Here is a 25,806-nt window from a genome sequence, read left to right as displayed (position 1 = left end):
GGCGTAAAGGTATTTCCTTAATGTCTTAAATGATTTAACTTTAATAACTGGGGCATTTGAATTTAATCTTTGCGCATTTATAAATGTTTCATGCTAAATGAATTTTAAAAATATTACACTACAAGGAGAAACCATAAATTTATTCCACAGTCTAGCCCCAATTTCCAAATTTTGCATACTCAAAACCTCAAAATTATCTGTGATTCCTCTCCTTTACTTATATCTACTTGAACACCAGGCCCAGTATACACGTCTACTGAAAGAGATAGTGTATCTTTCAGTAGGCATATATACTAGTTGATGTCTTCAGCTTCCATTTTCTTAGCCTACTGCCCTGCCTCTTCCCTGATATACCAAAACTTACTGAAGTTACTTATGGCCACCTGATTGCCACATCCCTCAAATACTTTCATATCTTGACTGTTCTCCCTTATTAAAACTCACTTGGCTTCCACAATATTTCACTCTGATTGATATTACTTTCTCATTGTTGCTCGGTCTCCTTTATGGATTCTGCTTCCTTTACCTATCCCTTAATATCAAGTAGGTTCTTGCATTTTCTCCTCTATTCTCTTTTGTGTTGTTGCTGTTCTGAACTCTCTCTTCAGGCAATTTTATCCATTCTCATGACTGTGCTGAAGAAGCCCAAATACCCAGGCCACACCTCTTCCTAGGACTCTTAACATGCATTTATATCCAAAATTCTCAATCTGAATGTGCCCACTCCTTAATCAACACTTTCATCTTCTCTAAGTCTAATCTTTCTCCTGGATTTTTTCTATATATTGGTTGTAATACCAAGCATCTACATTAGAAACCTGAGAGTCACTCTTGACATTCCTTATTTTTATTTCTAACATCTAATTAATCTTCAATTAAAACTTTTAGTTATTTTTAGTTAATTTTCATCTTTGTTCCCTACTCTGTATCTTAATTTCTATTTTCTAACTTTAGGACCTCATCACTCTTACCTATATTTACCCACCCATCTACCCATCCATCCATCCAACCGCCCACCCACCCACCCACTGACATATTTGAATTCTTGGAAAATAATCTTAAATAAATAAGAGAAACCAGGTACTGGTAAAGGTGCTGCTAATACAAGAGAGATACAATGAGACAAAACCCCTGCTCTCATGGAGCTTACTTTCTTGTGACAATTGCAGTGGTTTTAACTGGTCCTATGGGTCTCCATTTTTATCTTTCCCACCCATCTTTCAAAATGATATTCTATCTAAAGTGCAAATGTGACCATGTCACATTGTGCTGCTGCAAGCCCTTCAATGGCTCCCTATCATCTAAGAAATAAAAGTCCAGTCTCCCCAGCTAAAAATACAGGCCTATCAGGAAGTTGCCCCTGCTTACCTGTATGGCCTTACCACTTCCTTATTATCTTGGTCTCTGTTCAGCAACACTGGATTACTGGACTTGCCTGCACACCTCATGCAGATACTTTTTTTTTTTTTTAATTTAATTTATTTTTCAACTATGGTCGATATACAGTATATATTAGTTTCAGGTGTATAACAGTGATTAGACATTTATATACCTTACAAAGTGATCATCCCAATGAACAAAACAGAAACAAACTAATAGATACATGAAAGAAATTGATAGTAGCCAGATATAAGAGGTGTTGGGGAGCTGGGTTAAGAGATACAAGGGATTAAGAAGTACAAATTGCTGGTTATAAAAAGAGTCACAGGGATATAAAGTATAGCACACGGAATACAGTCAATGATATTGATAATCATGCAGTTACTTTTAATGCTGCTCTTTCTGGTCTAGTAATACTTCCCTCACTTTATCTGATTAACTCCAATTCCTTTAAGGCCCAGCTTAGGCATCCCCTTCTTCAGAAAGTCTACTGATCTATCTGATCTATTTGTCTGTTTTATGCCAGCACCATACTGTTTTGATTACAATAGCTTTATAGTATTAACTTGAAATCAGGAAGTATAATACCTCTCACTTTGCTCTTATTTCTCAGAATTACTTTGGCTATTCAGGGTCTTTGGTGGTATCATATATATTTTATGATTGTTTTTTCTGCTTCTGTAAAAAATGCCATTGGAATCTTGATAAGGATTGCATTAGATCCATAGATGGTAGTATAGACATTTTAAGACTTAATTCTTCCAATCCATGAACATGGATTTGTGTCTTCTTTGATTTCTTTTTAAATTAAATTTATCGGGGTGACATTGGTTAATAAAATCATATAGGTTTCAAGTGTACAATTCTATAATACATCATCTGTATATTACATTGTGTGTTAATCACCCAAAGTCAAATCTCCTTCCATTGTCATATATTTGGCCCCCTTTACCCTTTTCTACCTTCCCCTTCTCCACTTTCCCTCTAGTAAGCACTATACTGTTTTCTGTGTCCATAAATTTTGGATTGTTTATCTTGTTCGTAGCTTCCAGTTTTATATTCCACATATGAGTGAAATCATATAGTTCTCCACTTTTTTTTAAATCTGACTTACTTCTTTTAGCATGATATTCTCAAGATCCATTCATATTGTCACAAATGGCAGTATTTCATCTTTTCTTATGGCAGAGTATACACACACACACACACACACACACACACACAGTATCTCATTATGTATATATGCAACATATCTTCTTCATCCAATCATCTATCAAAGAACGCTTTGGTTGTTTCCATGTCTTGGTCACCATGAATAATGCTGGAACGAACATAAGAGTTCATATATTTTTATGAATAAATGTTTTCAAATCTTTTGGATAGAAACACAGATGTATTTTTTCATCATTGTCTTGTAGTTTTCAGAGTAGAGATCTTTAACCTCCTTGGTTAAGTTTATTCCTAAGTGTTTTATTATTTTTGATGCTAGTATAAATGGGATTTATTTATTTTTCTAGATAATTTGTTGATACAGTAAAGAAATGTTACTGATTTTTGTATGTAAATTTTGTATCCTAAAATTATAATAAATTTGTTAATTAGAGCTGATAGTTTTTTCATGTGTGGAGTTTTTAGGATTTTCTAAATATAAAATCATGTCATCTGCAAATACAGACAATTTTTCTTTTTCCTTTTCAATTATGATGTCTTTCATTTTACTTTCTTGTCTAAGTGCTCTGGAAAGGACTTTCAGGACTATGTTGAATAGGAGTGGTGAGAATGGGCACCCTTGTCATGTTCCTGATCTTAGAGGAAAAGCTTTTAACCTTTCCCCACTAAGTATGACATTAGTTGTGAGCTTATCATATATGACATTTATTATGTTGAGGTATGTTCCTTCTATACCTAAATTGTTAAGTTTTTTTTTATTGTGAATGGATGTTGAATTTTATCAGATGCTTTTTCCATGTCAGATACTTTCAACATAAACATCTTTGCTGCAAGCATTGGCTATAAGGCAATTTCATCATAAAAGATAAAAGAACAAAAAATAAAAAAGGGACATTAAAGAGGACGTAATGAAACATGAAAAGTCAATAAATTAAAAAGACTTTAGTGCGAAAAATAAAGTACATTGTCTTTGAAGTATTTTAGTCATATATATTTTTTTGTTTGTTGATTTGTCTTTTCAGTGTCACACTTTTTTCACTAAAATATTTTCCTTCATTAAGAAAGGTATCGGTTTCCAACTAAAGAATACATAATTAATGGTTTCAAAGACTGAATTAGATCTGCCTCTTTCGTATTTTCTATAGCTTGGTAAACTTTCAGTTTTGATGGGTGGGAGGGATGACTGTGCTCAAGGGAAAATTGCAAAAATTGATATACTATCATTTTCCAGTATAGTATACAGTGTGACTTACATAATATAAAATGGATTTACATAATAGAAAATGGAAGTACTGCGAGAATTTTGTCAATGGAGGATAGTGCATGATCTAGTTAACATCTATATCATGTAAAAAGGGGAGTACAGTGAGAACTTTCTCAGTAGAGAAATGAAACCAAACTGTCAACCAGTTATTTTTTATAGTAAAATTGCCTTACAGGCAATTAGTTGTGCAGCAAAAATGTCTGTGGTGAAAACACTTGTGGTAAAAATGCTTGTGGCAAAGATATTTATGGCGAAACTATCTAGAACTTCTCATTCTGCATCTACTAAAATGATTATATAATTTTTTCTTTCTTTCTATTAATGTGATGTATCACATTGATTGATTTGAGTATGTGGAACCATCCTTGCATCCCAAATATAAATCCCCTTGATCATGGTGAATAATACTTTTAATGTGCTGAATTCAGTTCGCTAGTATTTTACTGAGATATCTATATTCACCAGGGATACTGGTCTGTAGTTTTTTTCTCTGCTAATGTCATCCTTTCGCTTTGGTATCAAGGTGATGTTGGCTTCATAAAATGAATTTGGAGTGTTTCCTCCTCTTCAGTTTTTTGGAAGAGTTTGAGAAGGATTGTTGTTAATTCTTTAAATGTTTGGTAAAATTTCCAAGTGAAGCCATCTGGTCCTGGGATTTTATTTATTGGGAGATTTGGATTACCATTTCAATCTCCTCATTAGTAATCAGTCTATTCCGACTTTCTACTTCTTTCTCATTCAGTCTTGGTAGTTTGTATGCTTCTAAATATTTTTTTCATTTCTTCTAGGATGTCCAGTTTGTTGGTGTATAGTTGTTTATAGTAGCCTCTTAAGATTCGTTGTATTTCTGTGATATCAGCTGTAATATCTCCCTTTTCATTAAAATTTGTTTATCTGGGTCCTCTCTCTTTTTCCATTAGTTAATCTAGCCAAAGGCTTGTTGATTTTGTTTATCTTAGTTTGCTTAATCTTTTCCACCATTTTCCTGTGCTTGATTTCATTTATTTCTGCTCTGACCTTTACTATATCCCTTCTTTCTGCTAACTGAACTCAGTTTGTTTTCTTTTTCTAGTTCCTTAAATCATAGAGTTATGTTATTTACTTGGGCTCTTTCTCACTTTTTAATGTAGGCATTTATGGATATAAATTTCCCTCTACGACTTTTGTTTTGGTGTGTTGTGTTTCCATTGTTTGTCTGACACAAATTTTGGTATGTTGTGTTTCCATTTTTGTTTGTCTTAAGAAACTTTTTTATTTTCCCTTAAATTTCTTCTTTGATCTGTTGGTTGATCGGGGAGTGTTGTTTAATTTCCACGTATTTGTGAATTTTCTAAGTTTCTTGTTACTGATTTCTAGTTTCATATCATTGTGGTCAGAGGTATGACTGGTATGATTTCAGTCTTCTTGAATTAGCTAAGGCTGTTTTGTGGCCAAATATATCTATCCTAGAAAATGTTCCATGTATACTAGAGAAGAATATGTGTTCTGCTGTTATCAGACAAAATGTTCTAGTGTTCAAATTTGCTGTTTCCTTATTAATTCTCTATCTGAATGATCTATCCATTGTTGATAGTGGAGTATTAAAGCCCCAACTCTTATTGTATTGTTTATTTCTATTTTTAGCTCTGTTAGTTTTTATGTATTTAGGACCTCTGATTTTGGCTGCATAAATATTTATAATTGTTTATCTTCTTGATGTATTAACCCCTTTATCATTATATAATAACCTTTTCTATTATCATTTTTAGTTTAAAGTGTATTTGTCTGATATAAGTATAGCTACCTCTGCTTTATTTTCGTTACCATTTGCTTTAAATGCGTTTTCCATCCCTTCACTCTCAGTTTGTGTGCATTTAAGGCTAAAGAGAGTGTCTTATAGGCAGAATATCATTGACCTTTTTTTTTCAATCCATTCAGCCATTCTATGTCTTTTGATTGCAGAATTTAATCTGTTTTCATTTAAAGTAATTATTGATAAGAAGTTACTATTGACATTTTGCTGTTTTCTGATTGTTTTGTTCCTTGTTTCTTATCCTGCTGTCTTTGTATTTTGATATCTTGTTGCATCAGTACGCTTTGACTTCTTTATCATGTTCTTTCATGTGATTACTACAGGTTTTTCCCTTCTGGTTATTATGAACCATATATAAAATATGTTAAAATTATAAGACCCTGTTTTAAACTAATAACAACTTAACTTCAATAGAATTCCTAAGCTTTACACTTTTACTTTTCCTCTCCCTCTCATTTTGGGTTATTGATATCACAATTTATATTTTTTATATTGTGTAACTAGTAACAGGTTATTGTAGTCATGGTTATTTTTTACTATGTTTGTTTAACTTTTAAACTAGAGTTGTAAATGAATTATGCACCACCACTACCCTATTTTAGAATCCAACTTGACTATATATTTATCATTACCAGTTAGTTTTATATCTTTATGATGTTAATTAGTGTCCCATATTTCCACTCAAAGAACTCCCTTTAGCATTTCTTGTAAGGCAGGTCTGGTAGTAATGAATTTCTCAGTGTTTGTTTGTTCAGGAAAATATTTATCCCTCCATTTCTGAAGTACAACTTTATCAAGTACAGTATTCTTGGTTGCCAGTTTTTTTCCCCAGTATTTTGAAAATGTCACCATATTCTCTTCTGACATGAATAATTTTTGTTGAAAAATCTGCTCATAGTCTTATGGGGATTCCTGGTATGTAACTTCTCTCTTTTCTCTTGCTGTTTTAAAAATTCTTTCTTTGATTTCTGACAATTTAATTATGATGGATCTCTGTGTAGTCCTTTTCAGGCCTCTTGGACCTGGATGTCTATTTCTACCCCCAAATTTGTAAAGTTGTCAGGCATTATTGCTTTAAATATATTTTCTGTCACTTTCCCTTTCTCTTTTTCTTCTGGGATTCTCATAATGCCATTATTGTTTCTTTTCATTGGTCTCATAATTCCCTTAGACATTCTTCACTCTTTTCCATTCTTCTTTGTTTTTACTCATCTGACTGGATAATTTCAATTGTCCTATTTTCCAGGTCATTGATTCTTTCTTTTATATAGCTGAATCTACTTTTGAAGCTCTCTATAGAACGCTTCAGTTCAGTTATTGTTTTTTAACCTTTAGAATTTTTGTTTGGTGTTTTGGATAGTTTTGATTTCTTTGTTAAACTTTTCATTTTGTTCATGCATTGCTTTCTTAATTTCATTTAGTTGTCTCTGTATTCTTGAAGCTCACCAAACTTCTTAAAGAGGATTATTCTGAATCTTTTGTCTGAAAGATCTCTATTTCTTTAAGATCGTTATTAGAGTTTCTTTAATTTTCTTTGTCATTGTCACATTTACTTGATTTTTCATGAGCCTTCATTCCTTACATTGGCATTTTTGCATATGGGTAAGTGGCTAAAGTTTTCTTTTAAAATCAATTTATTTAAGTCCTCCCGAAGAGAGTCAATTTAAAGGAAAGTATTAAGTATATGTTGGAACTGGTAGCATGTGAACACGGAAGTCATGAGAGAGGTATTGAAACGACTGAAGTTTGAGAAAGACTAGTCAGTCATATTAAGCCTAAGCCTCTTGGCCTGAAATCTATTGCTTACCTACTTACATTATATGTTCAGAGTTTACACAACAAGCATCAAATCTCCCAATCTATCACAGACTGTTATATTGTAGGACTGATTTTCCTTAAGGCTAATTCTTTTTTTAAATATGGCAACGATGATCCAATTATTTGCTGTTCTCCAAACACACACCAATTTCTAGCCTCCAGGCTATTACTTCTGTTTGAAATGTTTGGCTTCCCATCTCTACCTGTTGAAATCTTAGAGTCCTTCAAAATCCATGCTAAATGCAATCCCTTTCAGGTAGCCTTTCCTTATCATAAAATCAGATGAATGTCTTTCCCTTTCGCAGTACCAATAGCATCTTCCCCCTCCACCGTGCTTCTTCTCATTATAGTTTTGGTGATATTCTTGATATTCAAATAATTATATTCTCCTACCAAGTAGATTTTAAGCGTTTTCATGAGAGGGAAAAGAAGAGCATGAATTTTATTCATTTTTATATCATCATAGTACTTAACAAAGTGCCTTATATACAGACTAGGCCTATAATTAATATTTGCTAAGTTGAATTTAATTTTAATTTAATTTTAAGCAACATTCATGTGACACTTACAATTTTGCGCTTGATCATGAAAAGTGGGATTTTTGCATGAAGAGGGGTCGAGGACAATTCTTTATGTACCGTTGATAAGTACAATCTTCTTTTGATGTTCCTTAAATCAGTAATTCTGAAAAAAGGAAAGGAGAGAGAAAGATTTCTATCAATATAACAACCACATCTCTGAATAATCGTCGAAATGATATAATTTATCATATAGGCCCTTCCCAACAGGGAGATCAAACACAGGATTTAAGAAATGCCTTTTTCTTCAAGAAGTAATACAATTTCTTCCTTAAATTCAAAGTGCTCACAAGCTGGAATGTATAAATTCACTTAATATGCTAATTTATTTCAGTACTTTTACAAGACTTCCACAGTCTTCTAGCATATGAAAAATATTTCAATTTGTATGAACTGAGAAACTGCTTGCCTTTAATAACCATGCTGTTCCAGCCCCTTAAGCTTCTGTCATCTTGGGACATACTGTCACCTACTAAATAGGAAAACATTATGAATTTCTTTCCCTAAAAATGCACCTGTCATTTTAAATAGGCTTTTAGTCTTAGAGACAGACACAAAACACTGTCAGTTTCACTTCCTAGCACCTACCTTCGAACCAGAATTATAATACACAAGTTTATTGCTTACTATTCAGGTCAACTCACAGTGATACCAAGGACACTGAATTTGAACATCTTTAATAGATTTAGACCACAGCCATGATCACAAAGATTAGGTTTGCTTCAAATTAATAGAGGCTCATTTTTATGTTCTGCTTCCTTTAAGTCTCAGAGGTAACACAGCAGGCTTAAAATCCCCAAACCTGTCTAGGCTGCTATACTGCAGAATTGATGATTCCTGAAAGGCTATCTTTCTATTGAGGAATGGTGATTTTTGCCCCTATTTTAGCAACCTTCTCTACATGTACTAACTGTTAATTTTCTACAATTAGCAATCCCCCAAGGAGACATTTCATTCAAATACACTGCTACCAATATTTATAATGTAATTACCTTTTTAAAAAAAATCAACAAAGCCTTTTCAGTAGCCCTTTCTTGCCTTCCCTTCTCACTTTTTAAATCTCATTATTTCCTGTCTCTAAAATGCTGTATACATTTTTCTGTAGAAAACTATCACTGAACAATGTTAAGAAGTACAGTAAAAATTAGATGAGATAATTTCAGAGTATGCCACAGAGCTACAAATTCTACCCTACCTGGCACAAAATGATGCTATAAATTCATTTAAAAAGAAATTAAGTCTTTAAATTTATAGTTAGAGGTAAAGTTTAAAATGCAAAGTGTTAACACAACTGTAGTTTTATATTTAGGCGTTTAAGTAAATGCAGTATAACATTTGCCCCAAGGCAGTGTCTTCAAAGTGAGATGAGCACATGGGGAAGAGGGGTGTTACACAACCATCTGCTGAGGGGCAGGAGGAAAAAATTAAAACTATCTTTCATCCCATTCTTTTAAAATGTTACTTCTGAGAACATTTCATTATATAGTAGTACGGCAACTGTTTATATTTTTTTCAAATAAATAAATGTACCCATGTGGTTGGGATGCTCAAACATGTTACCAACAGAGAGTACAGGATCAAATATATTTGGAAAGCATTGTTGTAAGTAATTCTATTAGGTCTCTTCTGTAAAAGTTTTAATTAGAGAATAGAAGGAAAGACTATAGAGAGATTCTAGAAAGGAAAAGAGAAAAAAAGTTCCTTTGTATCAAACAAAAAGTTTGGTTGTATTAACCAAAAACTCATTTGAGACAGTTTTATTCAAGGTTTGCTTTACTTTTAGGGATAAGACTATGTCATTTTAATTTGAATTAGGTAAAGCTCAAACTCCAAACAGGAACATGAGTATATTACCACTTAATCAACATATGGAATAATAGGAACATTTGTTCATTTATTCCTTCCATTCACATGTTCAATATTTACTGAGCCAAGTAATATCCTAGGAATACATTGAGAAATACTACATTAAAAAAAAAAAAAGGCTAGGTCTCTACCCTTTTGGAGTTCTATACTAGTGGAAAAGGCAGCTGAAAAAAGTATAAAGAGACACATACAAGTATCATAAATGCAATGAAAAAAACAAATGCGAGACTGAACTAGAAAGTATCAAGAAATGACATCTTTAGAGAGTAAAACCAGCAGGAGTAGGACCTAGTAAGTAAGGAAGGGACATAAAATAGGGAGAGACATGAAGTAGAAATGGTAGGCAACAGCCAAATCATGCAGAGTTTTTACGACAAGGTAAGGGGTTTATAAATTTATTGTTTATAATAGGAAGACATTAGTGAGTCAACTATGATCCTGCATGATAAATGGATATGTTCTCTTTTATTTCTTTATTGGGGTAAAATTTGTGTAATCGAAATGCAGATTTCAGTATACAATCTCATGTTTTTTACATAAACGTAAACACACATGTAATCATCACTTCGATCAAAATATAGAACATTTCCATCACCCTAGAAAGTTGCCTCCTGGCTCCTTTAATTCAATATTCACTCCTGATTTCTATCATCATGGATAAGTTTTGTCTGTTCTTGAATTTCTTATAAGTGGAATGGTTATACAACATATTCTTTTGTAATTGGCATCTTTCACTTAACATGATATTTTTGAAACTCATCCATGTTGTAGTATATACCAATAGTTCTTTCTTTCTTTTTTTTTTTTTTTTTAAAGTGCTGAGTCTTGTATGGCTATACAACTCATTTAACCATTTTCCTGTTGAAGAATATTTATTTCCAATTCTGGTTTCTTATGAAAACCTGTATGTAAAAGCTTGTGGACATGTATTTTCATTCTCTTGATAATTAGAAATGAGAGTACTGGGTCATTGGAGTATATACATAACCTTATAAAAACAATTCTCCAAAGCAGTTATGGTGGTTCCATATCCTCACCAACTTTTGGTACTATCAGACTTCATTGTTTGCTAGTTTTATTGGGTATGAAATGGATACCACTGTGATTTTATTTCTATTTCTCTTATGAATAATGGCATTAAATACTTTAATAGGTATTTACTAGTATATCTTGTGGAGTACCTGGTTAAGTCTTTTACTTAATTTTTATTGGGTTGTTTTCTTATAATTGTTAAAGTTCTTTATATATTTTGAATACATGTTCTTTGTCAGATATAGGTATTATGACTATTTTCTTACCAATTACCTTAATATCTTTTTAAAAAACTTTTATTTGGAAATAATTACTAACTTAGGGAATAATATCAAAAATAGTACACAGAAAGTCATATATGCTTTATCTAGATTAACTTATTGCTTAATGATGACTTTTGATTAGCAGTTTTTAATTTTCATGAAGTCCAGGTTATCATTATTTATAGTAGTACTTCCTATGTCCTAAAAAGATCCTCGTCTAGTCAAAAGGTGCAGAAATACCTCCCTATGTTTCTTTCTACATATTTATAGTTTTAATTTTTACATTTACTCTCTAATCCATCCCTAAGTAATTTCTGTGCATTGTGTGAGATAGTAGTGGTTGTGGGTCTATTTCTTAGTGTATGTTTATCCAGTTGTCACAGCACCATTTGTTAAAGACTCCTTTCCTCACTTAAATGCCTTGTCACTTTGTGGAAAATCAACTGACTATAGGTATCTGTAGATCTATTTCTGGACTTTATTGATCCATTTATTTCACTGAGCTATTTATCCATTCTTATACCAATGTCATGCTGCCTTGATAATTGTAGATTTATAGTAAGTCTTAAAACTAAACAAAAAAAGACTTCAACTTGGTTTTGTTCAAAGTTTGTTTGGCCCTCGCTTTTCTATACAATTTTTAAGATCTACTTATTATTGTCTATTAATAGGTTGAAAATTTAACTTGGATTGTGTTGAATCTATAGATCAATTTGGGAAGAACAATATTGAGTCTTCCAATCAACTTACATATCTCTCCATTTATTTAGTCTTTGTTTAATTTCTTTCCCAATATTTTATAGTTTTCAATTTAGAAGTCTTACTCATCTTCTGTTAAATTTATTCCTAGGTATTTTGTTTTCTGATATGAAAATGAATTATAAAATATCATTTACCAGCCAAATGCTATTTGTATGTAGAAATACCATCATTTTTTTTCACATAGACTTTGTTTCCTGTGACCTTGCTTAGTTCACTCATGAGTACTAGTAGTTGTTTTGTAGGTTCTTAAAGATTTTCTACATAAATAATCATGTCTTCGGTAAATAAAGACTTTTACTTCTGCTTTTTTCAATCTTTACCTTTTTGTTTTCATTACTGTACTGGCTAGGATCTCCAGCATGTTCTATATAGAAGTGATGAGTACAGAACCTTACCTTGTTCTTGATCGTAGGGGGCAAGTGTTCACCATGTTTCTATTAAATATGTCACATGAAGGTTTCCTTTATCAGATTAAGGATGTTCTCTTCTACTTCTAGTTCTTTGAGAGTTTTTTTTTTAAATAATAAAAGAGTATGAAATTTTATCAAATGATTTTTCTGTAGTGATTAAGATGATCCTATTGATTTTCTCCTTTATTCTTTCCATCCATCTGTTAAATTACACTGATCTCAAGTGTGAAACCAACCTTGTATTCTTGATGTAAATTTCAATTGTACTAGCATTTTGTTGAGGATTTTTACACATATGTTCATGAGGGACATGGTCTGTAATTTTCTTATCTATGTCAGGTTTTGATAACAGCGTTAAGTTAGTTCTGTAAAGTGATCTGGGAAGTGTTTCCTCCTCCTGTATTGTTTGAAACTTTGTTTATAATAGTGCTAGTTATTCTTTAAATGTTAATAGAATTCATCTATCTCTGAAGTTTTCTTTGTGGGGAGATTATGGTTACAAATTCAATTTCTTTAATAGATTATAGGGCTAGTCACATTTCTAACTTTTTTTTGTTTCAGTTTTAGTAAATTATGATTTTCACTTAAAGTTGCTGAGTTTATTGCCATAAAGTTGTCCACATTATTCCCTTCATTATCTCTTTAACATCAGTAGAATCTGTAGTGGTATTCCCTCTCTCATTCCTGAAATTGGTGATTTGTGATTTCTTTCTTTTTTTTTACTAATCAATCCTGCTATGGTTTGTCAAGTTTATCTTTTTAAAAAAACAACTTTTGGCTTTGTAAAATTTCTCTATTCTTTGTTTTCAATTGACTTTATTTTTATTATTTCTTTCCTTCTACTTACTTTGGGTTTAATTTGTCCTTGCCTCCCTCCCCCTCCCTGCTGCCCCCACCTCCTTACCCCAGCTTCTTAGGATGGAAAGTTAGAACATTAATTTTAAACCTTTCTCTTTTCTCATACAAACATTATAAGCTTTTCTCTAAGCATTATGTTAGCTGGTTCCCACAAATTCTAATATGTTGTATTTTAGTATTTATTCAGTTTGAAATATTTTCTAATTTCCCATGTGGTTTCTTCTTTAGATTTTGGGTTACTTAGAAGTGTGCTCTTTAATTTCCAAACAGTATGGTCTTTTCTATAGATTGCATTGCTATAGATTTTTAATTTAATTCCACTGTGGTCAGAGAACATACCTTGTAAAGTTTCCTCTTTTAAAAAAAAATGTAATAAGCCTGTACAACTCAGAATATAACTGGTAAATAGTCTATATACACTTACATTTCCTTGATGCTAACACTTTGAAAGAGTAAAAACTATTTTCTTTTAAGTCTACTCAACACTGATCTATCATCTATTGATCTTTAGGACATTCCTTCATATTTTGGGGCAATTCTGGTACTTGTATTATAATTTCCTTTTCTGCCATCATTCTGGGTGATTTTAAATATCTATCTAGAGAGTAAAATTTAATCTAAACCTAAACCTCTTCCACTACGACAACCAATACTTCTGTTCCATTTTAGCAACTTACATGGAGAGTACTACTTTGTAGCTTATCATCATTAGGAGTGGCTTGACTTCATGGTCCCCTGCTTAAATTTTTCTTCTGATTCATTAATCCAGTCAACTAACTTTCAGTCAATGCCTTACAGCACAATACAAGGTACTAGAGATACGAAAGTAGCTAAAATGTGGAAATCATATCATACTTTAGTACTATTTCCTGTAGGAGGAAAATAACCAATTCTTTAGCTGTTTTTAGCACATTTTACAGATATTATCTTATTAAGTCTTACAAAATCCTTCCCTGAAGGTATTATGTTCATTCTCTACTTTATAGATGGGGAAACTAAACTCTAGAAACTAAGGAAGCTACTGGTCCATGGATACACAGCTAGTAAGCAGCAGAGACAAGTGTTAAAACTTATCTCTTTAAAATCCACTGTCATTTCTGTGATACAATTCTATGTCCAGTACTATACCAGGTTGAAACTCTTTCATTTGTTTATGCTGAGTGACCATGTGACCACTACTTGTCAGTCACTGCTAGCAAGAGTGCCCTGGTTTCTATCCTTGCAGAACCACAGCCAAACACTTTCAGTACAATACTTGTTTATATGATGAAAATCACATACCCTTTCTCTGCTCTCCCTTTATCACTCTTTTAGAACTGTTTCCTGCTCCATTTAGGAATTCATTCTGGGTCACAAACACATGCCTTCTAACCATGATCCCATGTAAAGCCTCCTGAAAGGATGATCTCAAAACTAGAAAAAACTGAAGTGTAAACTTCTGGAATGTGGTAATTCATCTAAAGGAAAAAAAATCTATCAAGTATCAGAAGGTTGTTTGCTTAGCATATAATCAAAACAAGTGATTTAGACTTCAGTAACTAAAGCATACATTCCCCCCAAAGTTATCATATGTTTATTGAACATTTTCTATACGCCAAGACTGTATTAAGCATTCTATATGCATTATCTAGCTTAATCCTCCCATAAACGTTCCAATGTATCTTCTGTTTGACAGATTAGGAAACTAAAGCTTAGTAAGGTTAGGTGACTTTTCCAAAGTAAAATATCTAGCAGAATCTAAAGTTAAACTCAGATTTTAGTATCTACATTCTTAACATCCTTACTTTCTTTTGAGGCAGGGAGTACCTATAAACATCCATAATAGGATAATCTTAGCTCCTCTGAACAAAATATTTAAAAACTAATGGCTAAGAATCCTACTGTGTGTGTGTCTGTGTGTACATTTCCTGGTTCTTGGGATCACTTTACTATCTCACCATAGGCCTCATATAGTTATTCACAGTTGTCTTAGTTATTAGTGAGGACCCCTGAGAATCACTGATTATTCTCTGTTCTGAACATCTGGGCTTCACCAATCCAATTACCCGTCAAATCCTGTCAAAGTCACATTCTTGTAGTTTCACATCTGTTCCTTTGGTTTTCTACAGTTACATGCTAATTCAGGTCATTTTTTTTTTTTTTTTTTTTTGCTTTAAATAACCTACTTATTAGTGTCTCTACTTCCAACCTTTTATCTCTTGGCCTATTCTTCATATGGATCAGCCATGGGGACTGAATGTCACCCTTTGGCTCCAATTTCTTCTTTGGCATCCTATAGTCTATGAAATAAAGTCCAAATTCCTTAGCTTGTTATTCAAGAACCTCCAAAATCTGACCCTTGGCCACTACTCTAATATCACCTTTAATCGCATTCCTCTATGCATTCTCTGCTCATGTCAGACCTTATATAATAAAGAATTCAAGACTAAAACTAGGGGGTTTCAGAGAAACCAGGAAAATATCACAATGAGTGGAATTACAGAATAAAGTCAGTGGTGGTTTGGGGGAGTCTTAACATGAGATACCAAGAAGATATCAATAGGGGAGATATCAAGACTATAATTATAAACAGAAATGCATGGGAAATGGAAGAGCAACATTAAATCCCTACCATGTACCAGAACCTGCACACCATTTCACCAGTGTTAATTCATTTATTACTCCCAACAAGTCTTTGATATATGATGTAATATTTACATCTTCCAATGTAGTGAGAGGCTCAGAGACATTAAGCCATTTGTTCAAGGTTTTAGAGCAAGTATGAGGCACAGCCAGGATTCTATCTAAAGAGATCAAGTAGAGGAATTGAGGTAAATTATTTCCAAGTCTTATCTGAAAATTCCAGAGGATAGTAGTTACCTGGCTTAGTGATTTTGAAAGTTGCATGCTTACTAGGAAGGAAAGGGTGAGTAGCAGGTCTGCAATCTATTCTCCTTCCTTTATTAAAGGGCATTCCAGAAAAGAAAGTTAACTAGTTAAAGCTCCATGTAAACATAACTTGACCTTATGGCAAACACACTAATGGTATTTATTAGGGAGTAAGTCCTTAATAAAATGCTTTTTGCAGAATATGCCAGAGCTGTCTGTTATTGCTTATGGTTCACAAACCTGGAATCCATACAATATGTAACATGGCTCCCTTGAAAATGTCACATAAGCTATAAATGTAACAGCTCTCTTTGGGTGAGTGATACTCTCTCAGGTACAGGCATACCTTGGAGATATTGTGGGTGTGGTTCCAGACCACCATAATAAAGTGAATATCGCAATAACGCAAGTCACACAAATTTTTTGGTTTCCAAGTTTATATAGAAGGTATGTTTACACTATACTATAGTCTGCTGCGTGCAATAGCATTATGTCTAAAAAAAGTATCTTAATTAAAAAATACCTTACTGCTGAAAAGTGCTAACTATCATCTGAGCCTTCAGCGAGTTGTAATCTTTTTGCTGGAGGCCCTGCCTTCAATTTGTAAAAACACAACATCTGTGAAGCACAAAAAAGAAAGCAATAAAATGATGTATACTTGTATTGCTTCAAAAAGTCATCTGTTAAATCTGGGCCACAGTGCATTTACAAAGGACTAGAGAGCTGTGATGGTTTCCCCAGATCTTTCTGCTTCATGTGTGCATCAATACTGGCTAAGATTTTATTCTTGTCAGCCTGCTTGACAAAGCAATATGAGCTACCTCATATACCTGGGTGTGTTGTGCAGCTTTGTTAAGAAGCACACCCTCAAAAGCAGAGGCTGAGATAAGGACACAGGTGCAAGCAGTTTACTAGAGAGGGAATTCCATGAAGCAGCAATGAGGGTGTAGGGAGAGTAAGACAACAAAAGAGGAAAAGCCAAGGTAGAGACACACTGTGAACGACACCGCTATAGGCCTCCATTCTATCAGGATGTCTGGAGACACATACAGAACATCTCAGAATTGTCCACCTGAAGAGTGGGAGGTGGGAGCATATACTCGCTGACTGCCAATGCCCAATGGTTAAGGGTTGCATCTGGTGGCCTTCATGCCCCAGAATTTCCAGGCTTTGTCTGTGGGAGAAGTATGGTCCCAAAAGATCAAAGAAGGCCCGGCATGACACTTGATATTGGATGCTATCCAAGCAAGCTTGCACCAAATTGTCCATTGCATCTGCAGCTAACATCAGAGGTGGATCCACAGGATGTGACATGGGACACGGGAGTGGGCTGCCACAATGACAATAACAGCATCCTTGCTGCTATTTAAGCATGTTCCAATCTTTTATATTTTCATGACTTTGTTTATGCATTTCCCTTGGAAAGCCCCTTCTCTTTTAGTAACATTATGCCTATTGAAATTATATTCATCCATTACAGTTTGGGTTGAAATGCCACTTCCTTCTTGAAAACATCTCAGATTTACAAATGAAAAATAATCACATCTTTTTTTGACTTAATACAGCATTTTTTTTTTTTTTAACCTCAATCACTGAATTTTTTTCATTCCCTCTCAGTGATCTAGGTCAACTTTATGGGCCATAATCTGATGCACATATGTAAATCTTTTTCTTGGTTTTCATGGGCAAATAAATGCAATCCCCTATATTTCAGTTTTACCACTTCTTAATAACATCGTGATTGCATTTAAAAAGGTTACTAGAATTTGGTAGTCCAAAGTCCATTTTAGAGTTTAAAATAGTCTCTCATTCTAAATTTCACAAAAAAAGTGTGACTGCCCTGAGAGGCTTGGCAATTTATAAAGTTCTTATTAAGTATTAGAGAGGTAAAATTTCTGCAATTCGGGGGAAGGGCCATTTATTACAAATTCATCATCAGTGTTGTCATCTTGAGATGATTGCAGTTTTCAAGTACTGCTATTTTTTTACATGACAAATTGTTATTATGACATTATCAACAAGTGGAGAAATATGCCATAATGGTTAAGAGCAATAATTCTGAAGACAGATTTTCTAGGTTCAAATTCTGGCTTCACCATTTCTTAGCTGTGTAACATGGGCAATTTACTTAAACTATTGTGTCTTAGTTTCTTCATTAGTAAAATGTGGAAAATAATAGCACTCTAGGATTGCTGTGAGTAATAAATAAGTGTATACATGAAAAATGCTTAGAACAGTGCCTGGCACACAGAACGTTCTGCCTAAGTACTACTCATCATCAACTTGGATAGCTGTGGATTGCTTAGTAAACCCTGTGTGTTTTTGGAGTTTAATTTTCTAATAACTGAAGTTTGAGCCATACATGACTGACTATGTAATCTTCTATTAATGTCTCAAATTCCATACCTGAGAGTGGAAATGAAGGGGGTTGTGGACCATCTTTCATACTATTGCAGTGAGTCCTGGGAAAAATGTACAAGTGTCATCATAGGCCGCTATTTATAATCTGTCTCTTCTATGAGCCTGTAAGCTTCCTGAAGGCTGAGACCACATCCTGGTTATCACAGTACTCTCACAGAGTTAGGATCAGAGCTTTGTAGATAATTGGGAAATATCTGCTGAATTGCCCTTGTTGAAGACCAAATGCATTTATATATTTGGTCATCTATTAACTGAGCACCTACTTGGTGCCAAGCATGAAAGGAGACACTAGGATATCACAGGGAATAAAATAAAGTTCCCGCCCTCAGGAAGCATGTGTTTTAATGGGGAGAAACAGTAATAAACAAGTAAGTACACATGTAATATTTCAGCACTCAGTAATAACTATGAAGAAAAATAAAGTACAGAAAGGTGACATAGAAAGATGGGGTGGGGAGTGTTATTTTAGAAAAGGTAGTTAGAAAAGGCCTCCCAGTGAAGGGACAATTTGAGCAAAAAGTTGAATGAAGGAAAGGTTGAAACCATGCATATATCTGAAGTAAGAGGATCCCAGACAGAATATTCCTGAGGACTGTGAAAATTCAAAAGGAAGATTTGCTCTTCTCTGAAGTGGATCTTTTAATGTAATCCAACATATATTTATTAGGAGACGTAAGGCCCTGGGATGTGACGTACCATAAGAAACACAATGGCCGCATGGCATGACTGTGCTTGTGGAGGTCAGGTTTTGGTTTGTGCAAAATAGTTTTCAGTTAAATGGCCCTGATCGTTGGGTGAATTTCTAAATGATCTTGTGCCCAGCTTAGAACAGAGGTATTACGACATTCATATGGTGATCAAGATTTATTCCACTGTCTTTGCAAAAATAAATATGCAAACTTTTCCTACCTCATAATCAAGAAGTTGGTTTTGAAGGGAAAACAAAATCATGTGCTAAACTTAAATGATTACAAAAGCAAGCTGAATTGCTACTTTAAAAAAAATTAAAATTAGTCATTCATGAGAGAGGGAATATAAATGCATATGTGTGACTTCTTAAAAGCTTCATTACGCTTATGTGCTTTTTTGGGGACAATTTAGTTGCTGTAAGAAAGGCTGCTTGCAAAACAGCTCTTCACTTGTAATATAGGCTTGATTTTCACCATCTAAAACCTTCTCTGACCTAACAAAGCAGAAAAAGACAAGCAACACTGGCATTACTCCACTTGCACTTCAAAGATACATGTTTTTAAAAAAGTATATAAGTTAATACATTTTTATATCTGTAAGTGAGCATTTATAGCTAAGGTTCAGCAATGTGATAGAAAAAGTAATGAGACCATGTTGAGAAAAAATGGTGTAGTCAACAGGAAAATCAACCTCATTTATTATAATATTCTAGTGATCAGCAGGTGTATAACCTTCACAGCTATGGTCATTAACGACATTCATTCCAAACTTAACATCTACATTTGCAAACCATTTGAAAGTAAAATTACTTTTCAATTCAATTTTCAATTCACTTTTATATCTTCATCTTTGATTGACATTTTTTTTTTTCATGATGGCAACCTTGGTGAGTATTTGAGTAAATGGTAGCAACCATCCAAGAGTATAGATAAACTCATCTATTCAGATTATCTATTCACCTTTCTTCTGTATGTACAATCATTACTATGCTTCAGAATCACCGAAGAGAATTTTATTCCATTTGTTTTTCCTGGATCCCTTCTGCTGAAGTTTAAATTCATTTAGGATTCTTTTAATTTTACTCGAGAAGAATAGTAATTCTGAACTTAAGACACCTTCACATACTTATTAAAACAAAATGTAGCCCTTTTATTTTTAATAGTTAACATTTATTACAATTTATATTTCACATATATGATTTTTAATTAGTAACTGTTGCTCTTGGAATCTTTCTCTGAATATCATTTGATTCCTTCTTTAAAAACAGCTTTATTGAGGTATAATTTTTATGCCATAAAATTCACATTTTTAGTGTACATTTTTAGTATATTTAAAGAGTTATGCAACTATCACCTGAATTCAGTTGTCGAACATTTCCCTAATCCCCAGAGGATCCCTTGGTGCCTGTTTGTAGTCAATCCCTACTCTCACTCCAACCCCGGCTATCACTAATGTGATTTTAGTCTCTAAACATTTACCTTTTTCTGGATATTTCATATAAATGGGATAAAAAATATAAAATCCTTTGCATCTGACTTCTTGCACTTAGCATAATGTTTTTCAGATTCATGTATATTGTAGCAAGTGTCATTACTTTTTATTTCAGAATCATATTCCAACACACGGATATATGCTACATTTTGTTTATCCAATCCCTAGTTGAGTAGATGGAGCTGCACACTGTATCTAGGTTTGGCCAACCTAAATAATGGTTCTATGAACATTCATGTTCAGCTCTGTGTGTAGACATAATATTTTCATATTTCTTAGGTACATCCCCAGGAATATAGCCATTGTTGTGGGTATAAGGTGGTATCTCATTGTGGCTTCAATTTGCATTTCCCAAATGACAAATGATATTAATAAAAATAATTTAGCCATTTGCCTATCTTCTTTTATGATGCCTGTTCAAATTTTTACCAAGTTTTGAATTGAGTAATATGTTTTCTTACTAATGAACAGGTAAATTTCTTATTCTAGATACAAGAAATTTATCATATTTACATTTTCAAATATTTTCACCAGTCTGTGGCTTGTCCTCATTTACTTAATGGTGTCTTTTGAGATGCAAAACTTTTAAATTTTTATGAAGTCAAATTTACAATTTTTTGTTTTATTGATTGTGTTTTGTTATGATATCTATAAATGTTTCCCCTAACCCAGGGTCATAAAGATTTTCTTCTGTTTCTTCTAGAAGTTTTATACTTTCAACTCTAACATTTAGGTATTCATTCCATTTTGAGCTAATCTTTTTATATGGTATGAAGTAAGGTGTAAATTAATTTTTTGCATGTGGATATCCAAATATCCTAGCACTGTTTGTTGAAAAGACTATTCTTTTGCCCACTGAGTTGCCTTGGTACTTTTGTAAAAATTCATCTGATCATACATGTACGGTTTTATTTTGCAATTCTGCACGCTGCTCCATTGACCTATTTTCTTTATGCCCGCACTATACTGCGTTGATTATTGCAGCTTTATAATAAAGTTTGAAATCAGTAAGTTTAAGTTCTCTACCTTTGTTGTTCTTTTATAAAACTGTTTTACTATAGCTTTGAATTAGTTAATCAGTTTCTACAAAAAAACAAATCAAAACAGAAAACAACCATCTGCTGGTGAATTTTTTAATCAATTTGAGGAGAACTGTCAACTTAAGAACATTGAATTTTTAATAAAATGGCTCTTGGTTTATTAAGATCTTAAATTTCTCTCAGTAGTTTTTAAATTTTCAATGTACGAATCTTATACTAACTTTGTTTAAGTTATTCCTAAGCATTCCGTTCTTTTTGATGCTACTATGAATAGAACTGTTTTCTTAATTTAATTTTCAGATTGCTCTTTCTAGTATATAGAGATTCAATTGATTTTTGTATATTGTTTTTTATATTCTTTGACCTTGTTGAATTTGTTTACTACTTTCCTACAGACATTCGTGTTGTTTGTGAATAAAGACAATTTTGCTTTTTCCTTTCTAATATGGATGCCTTTTATTATTTATTTCTTCTTCCTGCCTTATTTCATTGACTAGAATCTTCAATACAATAATTAATAGAAATGGTAACATAAGACAAGTTTTGTCTGGTCTGATCTTAGGGGGAAAGAATTTAGTTTGTCATGGTCTTATGTTACCATTAAGTATGATAAACTACATGTTTGTTCATAGATGTCCTTTGTCAGGTTGAGGAACTTCCCTTCTTAGGTTGTGGAGAGCTTTTTAAAATTATTATCTCGATATGGATCAAAAACTTAAATGTAAGAGCTAAAAATATAAATCTCTTAGAAAAAAAACATAGGTGAAAAATCTTCACACCCTTGTGTTAGGTACTGGTTTCTTGACAACAAAAGAAAAAACAGATAAACTGGATTTCCTAAAAATTAAAAAATTTTTGTCTTTTAAAGGATACAATCTAGAAAGTAGGAAGACAACCCATAGAATGGAAGAAAATTTTTACAAATTATATATCTGATAGGGGTCTAGTGTCCATAATGTACAAAGAACTCATACAATTCAACAATAGACAAATAATCCAATTAAAATGAGCAAAGAATTTGAATAGACATTTCTCTAAAAAAATATAAAAATTGACAATAAGTGAGAAGATGCTCAACATTATTGGCCAACAGAGAAATGCAAAATCAAAACCATAAGATACCATTTCAAACCCACTAGATCTAGAATAGGTATAATAAAAAAGACTAATAACATGTTTTACTGAGGATCTGAAGAAACTGAAACCCTCATACATTGCTGGTGGGAATATAAAGCAGTATAGCCACTTAGAAAAAAGTTTGGCAGTCCCTTGAAAAGTTAAATGTAGAGTTCCATATGACCCAGTAATTTCATTCCTTGGTATATACTAAAGAGGACTGAAAACATATGTCCACATAAAAACTTGCACATAAATGTCTATGGCAGCATTATTAATTAATAGCCAAAAAGTGAAAACAACCCAAATGTCCATTAACTGATAAATAAATAAACAAAGTATGGTAGATCCATACAATGGATTGCTATTTAGGCACAGAAAGAACAAATCACTGATACATACTACAACATAAATAAATGTTGAAAACATGGTGAGTGAAAAAAGTTAGACACAGACTACATATTGCATGGTTCCATTTATATGAAATCTTCAAAAGAGGCAAATCCAGAGAGATGAAAAGAAAGAGATGGGGATAGCAGGAAGTAAGGAGTAATTACTACTTAGGGGTGCTGAAGCATTCTAAAATTATATAGTGGTGATGGTTGCACAACTCTGTGACATATACTAAAATCCACTGAATCATACAGGTTAAAAGGAATAATTTTGTGGTATATGAATTATATCACAATACAAAAAGCTTTTAATAGTTCGATCACTTATTGGTGATGGAACTTTGGGTAAATGGAAATTTAGGAGACAGGATATCATAAGAATTATTATTTCTATTCCGTTAGTATAAAACACAAAATTCCTTGGTGATGCTCTATGCTCCTGGAAAATATTCATTCAGTGATCCACAGTAATCACTGTGAATTGACCTGTGCGCCCCAGAAAGACATGTTCAAGTTCTAACCCTTGGTACCTGTGAATGTGATCTTATCTGGAAATAGGGTCTTGGCTAATATGATCACATTAAGAAAAAGTCATGCTGGATTAGAGTGGGCTGTAATCCAATGACTGATGTCCTTATAAGAAGAGAAAAATTTGGACATAGACACAGATAGGGAGAGGACACCAGGCAACAACAGAGGCAGAAATTGGAGTAATGCATCTACAAGCCATGAAATGACAAAGATTGCTGGCAAGTGCCAGAAGCTAGGAGAGAATGGCATGGTATAGAGTCTCGTTTAGTGCTTTCAAGAGTAACCAACCCTGCTTATACTCTGATTTGGGATTTTTAGCTTCCAGAACTGTGAGATGACAAATTTTTGTTGTTATAAGCCATCTTGTTTGTGGTGATTTGTCATGGCAGCCCTAGGACACAACTACAGTAATATTACTTCTTTAGTATAATTAAACACAAAGTGTTACAGGAACTAGAGTGGGGTCTAGTTTGGAGTCTCAATTTCTTCACTTACAATTTAGGGATAGTAGCATCTGTTCACTTATTGTGCTGAGAAAATGATCATGAAAACACTTTAGAAACTATTAAGTGCCTTATAAATATAGGATATTATTTCTCCAGATCTATGCTTTTAATTGATTTGTCAGCTTTAATTTAGTGGGTTTTCTCTTTCCCTTTCTTCAAGATCATTTGTTTTTGAGCAACACTTGCTTTCCTTAGGGCTACAGTTTGGTTATAATTTTCCTGCTTATAAAAATAACCATTCCGAGGTTCCAGTGAAGATGCTGAAATAGGTAAATGCTGTCTGTGCTTGCCTCCTCTCATGACCACATCAAAATTACAACTAATCTATAGAAAAATTATTAATGAGAATCATCTTAATTTAGTTAGACAGAAGTCTTATAACTAAGGATATACAGAAGAAGCCACATTGAGGCTGATAGGAGGGGCAAAGATGTGAAATGAGCTGGCCACAAACCCATGTGTGGGCAGCTGAGAATCAAAAATAATATCTTGGTTGAGAAGGTCCCCCCGAGAGAGTGAGGGGTCCCAGCCCCACACTGGGCTCCAAATTCTGGAGCAACAATGCTGGGAAGAGAACTTTCCACAACTTCTATTTGTGAAAACTAGTGGATATTGCGGCTGAGTGAGATGGAGGGTAGCTGGAGTCCCAGGTGTGCCTCTTAAAGGTCCCACTCACCAACTTACTGGCCAACAGATTCACTTGCTCTAAGCTCCAGCTCTTGGGTAGCAGCACTAAAGGTGCCAGGGACATGGAAAGAGGAACTGAATTGTCTGGCTTCAGGGTGAGGGCCAGAGGGACAGCTTTTTCCTAGACAGAAGTGCTGGAAGAAGCCATTGTTCCTTTGTTGAGCTGTCCTCCCTCACCCAGTGTGCAGATGCAAGCAGGCATCATATCTGAGTCTCCATCAACCTGGCTAAGTTTTCCCTGTCCTGATGATTCCCTGAGATCCCACCCCACCCAACGTAGGGTCCCACCCAAGCTGCTTCCAGTGGCTTTTCCATTATGGCCTGTCTTGGCTCACGGTGCAGACCTTCCTAAAATCTCTCAAAGGTTCACCAACCCCAAACAAGCAGTACCTAGCCTTGGTGTGTCCCGTACCTTTTGCTAAGCAACCTTAAGCCCAGCAGCTGGCCTCCATTTGAAGCTTAGCCTCTCCCAGGCATCCCCAAACCCAGCACAAGTGGCAATCATTAGCAGATCACTTTGTAGCTCACACCAACTGGCCCTGGGCAGGCCACAGGCAGCAGCTGAACTTGACCTGCAACAGAACCCCTCCCAAGAAGCCCCCAAACTAACACATCTGTGGCCAGCTTCAGACCACACCATAATGCCACCCAACCACCTCCATAAAAGACACACCCAAAACAAATCTTGCTCTGTAGGGTCAGCCCCTGAACAACAGCTCCTCCACTGGTCATAGCCAGTTATCACAACCAATCAGCCCAAGGGTCGGTCTATCCCATTGATGAGCAAACAGCAACCAAGGCGCAATTACAAAAAGCACACACAACCAACACAAGAAAACATATATGAAGCACCTGACTCAGGTGACCAGGT

General features: G+C 34.0%; 1 protein-coding gene across 7 annotated transcripts in view; it reads right to left on the bottom strand.

Moving 5' to 3' along the window:
- CFAP20DC (CFAP20 domain containing) overlaps positions 1-25,806 on the bottom strand; it is a 214,337-nt gene that overhangs the window by 121,715 nt on the left and 66,816 nt on the right. For all 7 annotated transcript variants that reach the window (XM_036218854.1, XM_016131665.2, XM_036218849.1 and 4 more), the window contains exon 5: positions 7,994-8,108. In XM_036218854.1, the coding sequence (XP_036074747.1) occupies positions 7,994-8,108 (115 nt within the window). The remainder of the gene's footprint in view (positions 1-7,993; positions 8,109-25,806) is intronic.

This window comes from Rousettus aegyptiacus, unplaced genomic scaffold, assembly GCF_014176215.1.
Source record: "Rousettus aegyptiacus isolate mRouAeg1 unplaced genomic scaffold, mRouAeg1.p scaffold_m13_p_4, whole genome shotgun sequence".
Classification (NCBI taxonomy): Eukaryota; Metazoa; Chordata; class Mammalia; order Chiroptera; family Pteropodidae; genus Rousettus; species Rousettus aegyptiacus.
This window is presented reverse-complemented; position numbering and strand designations above follow the sequence as displayed.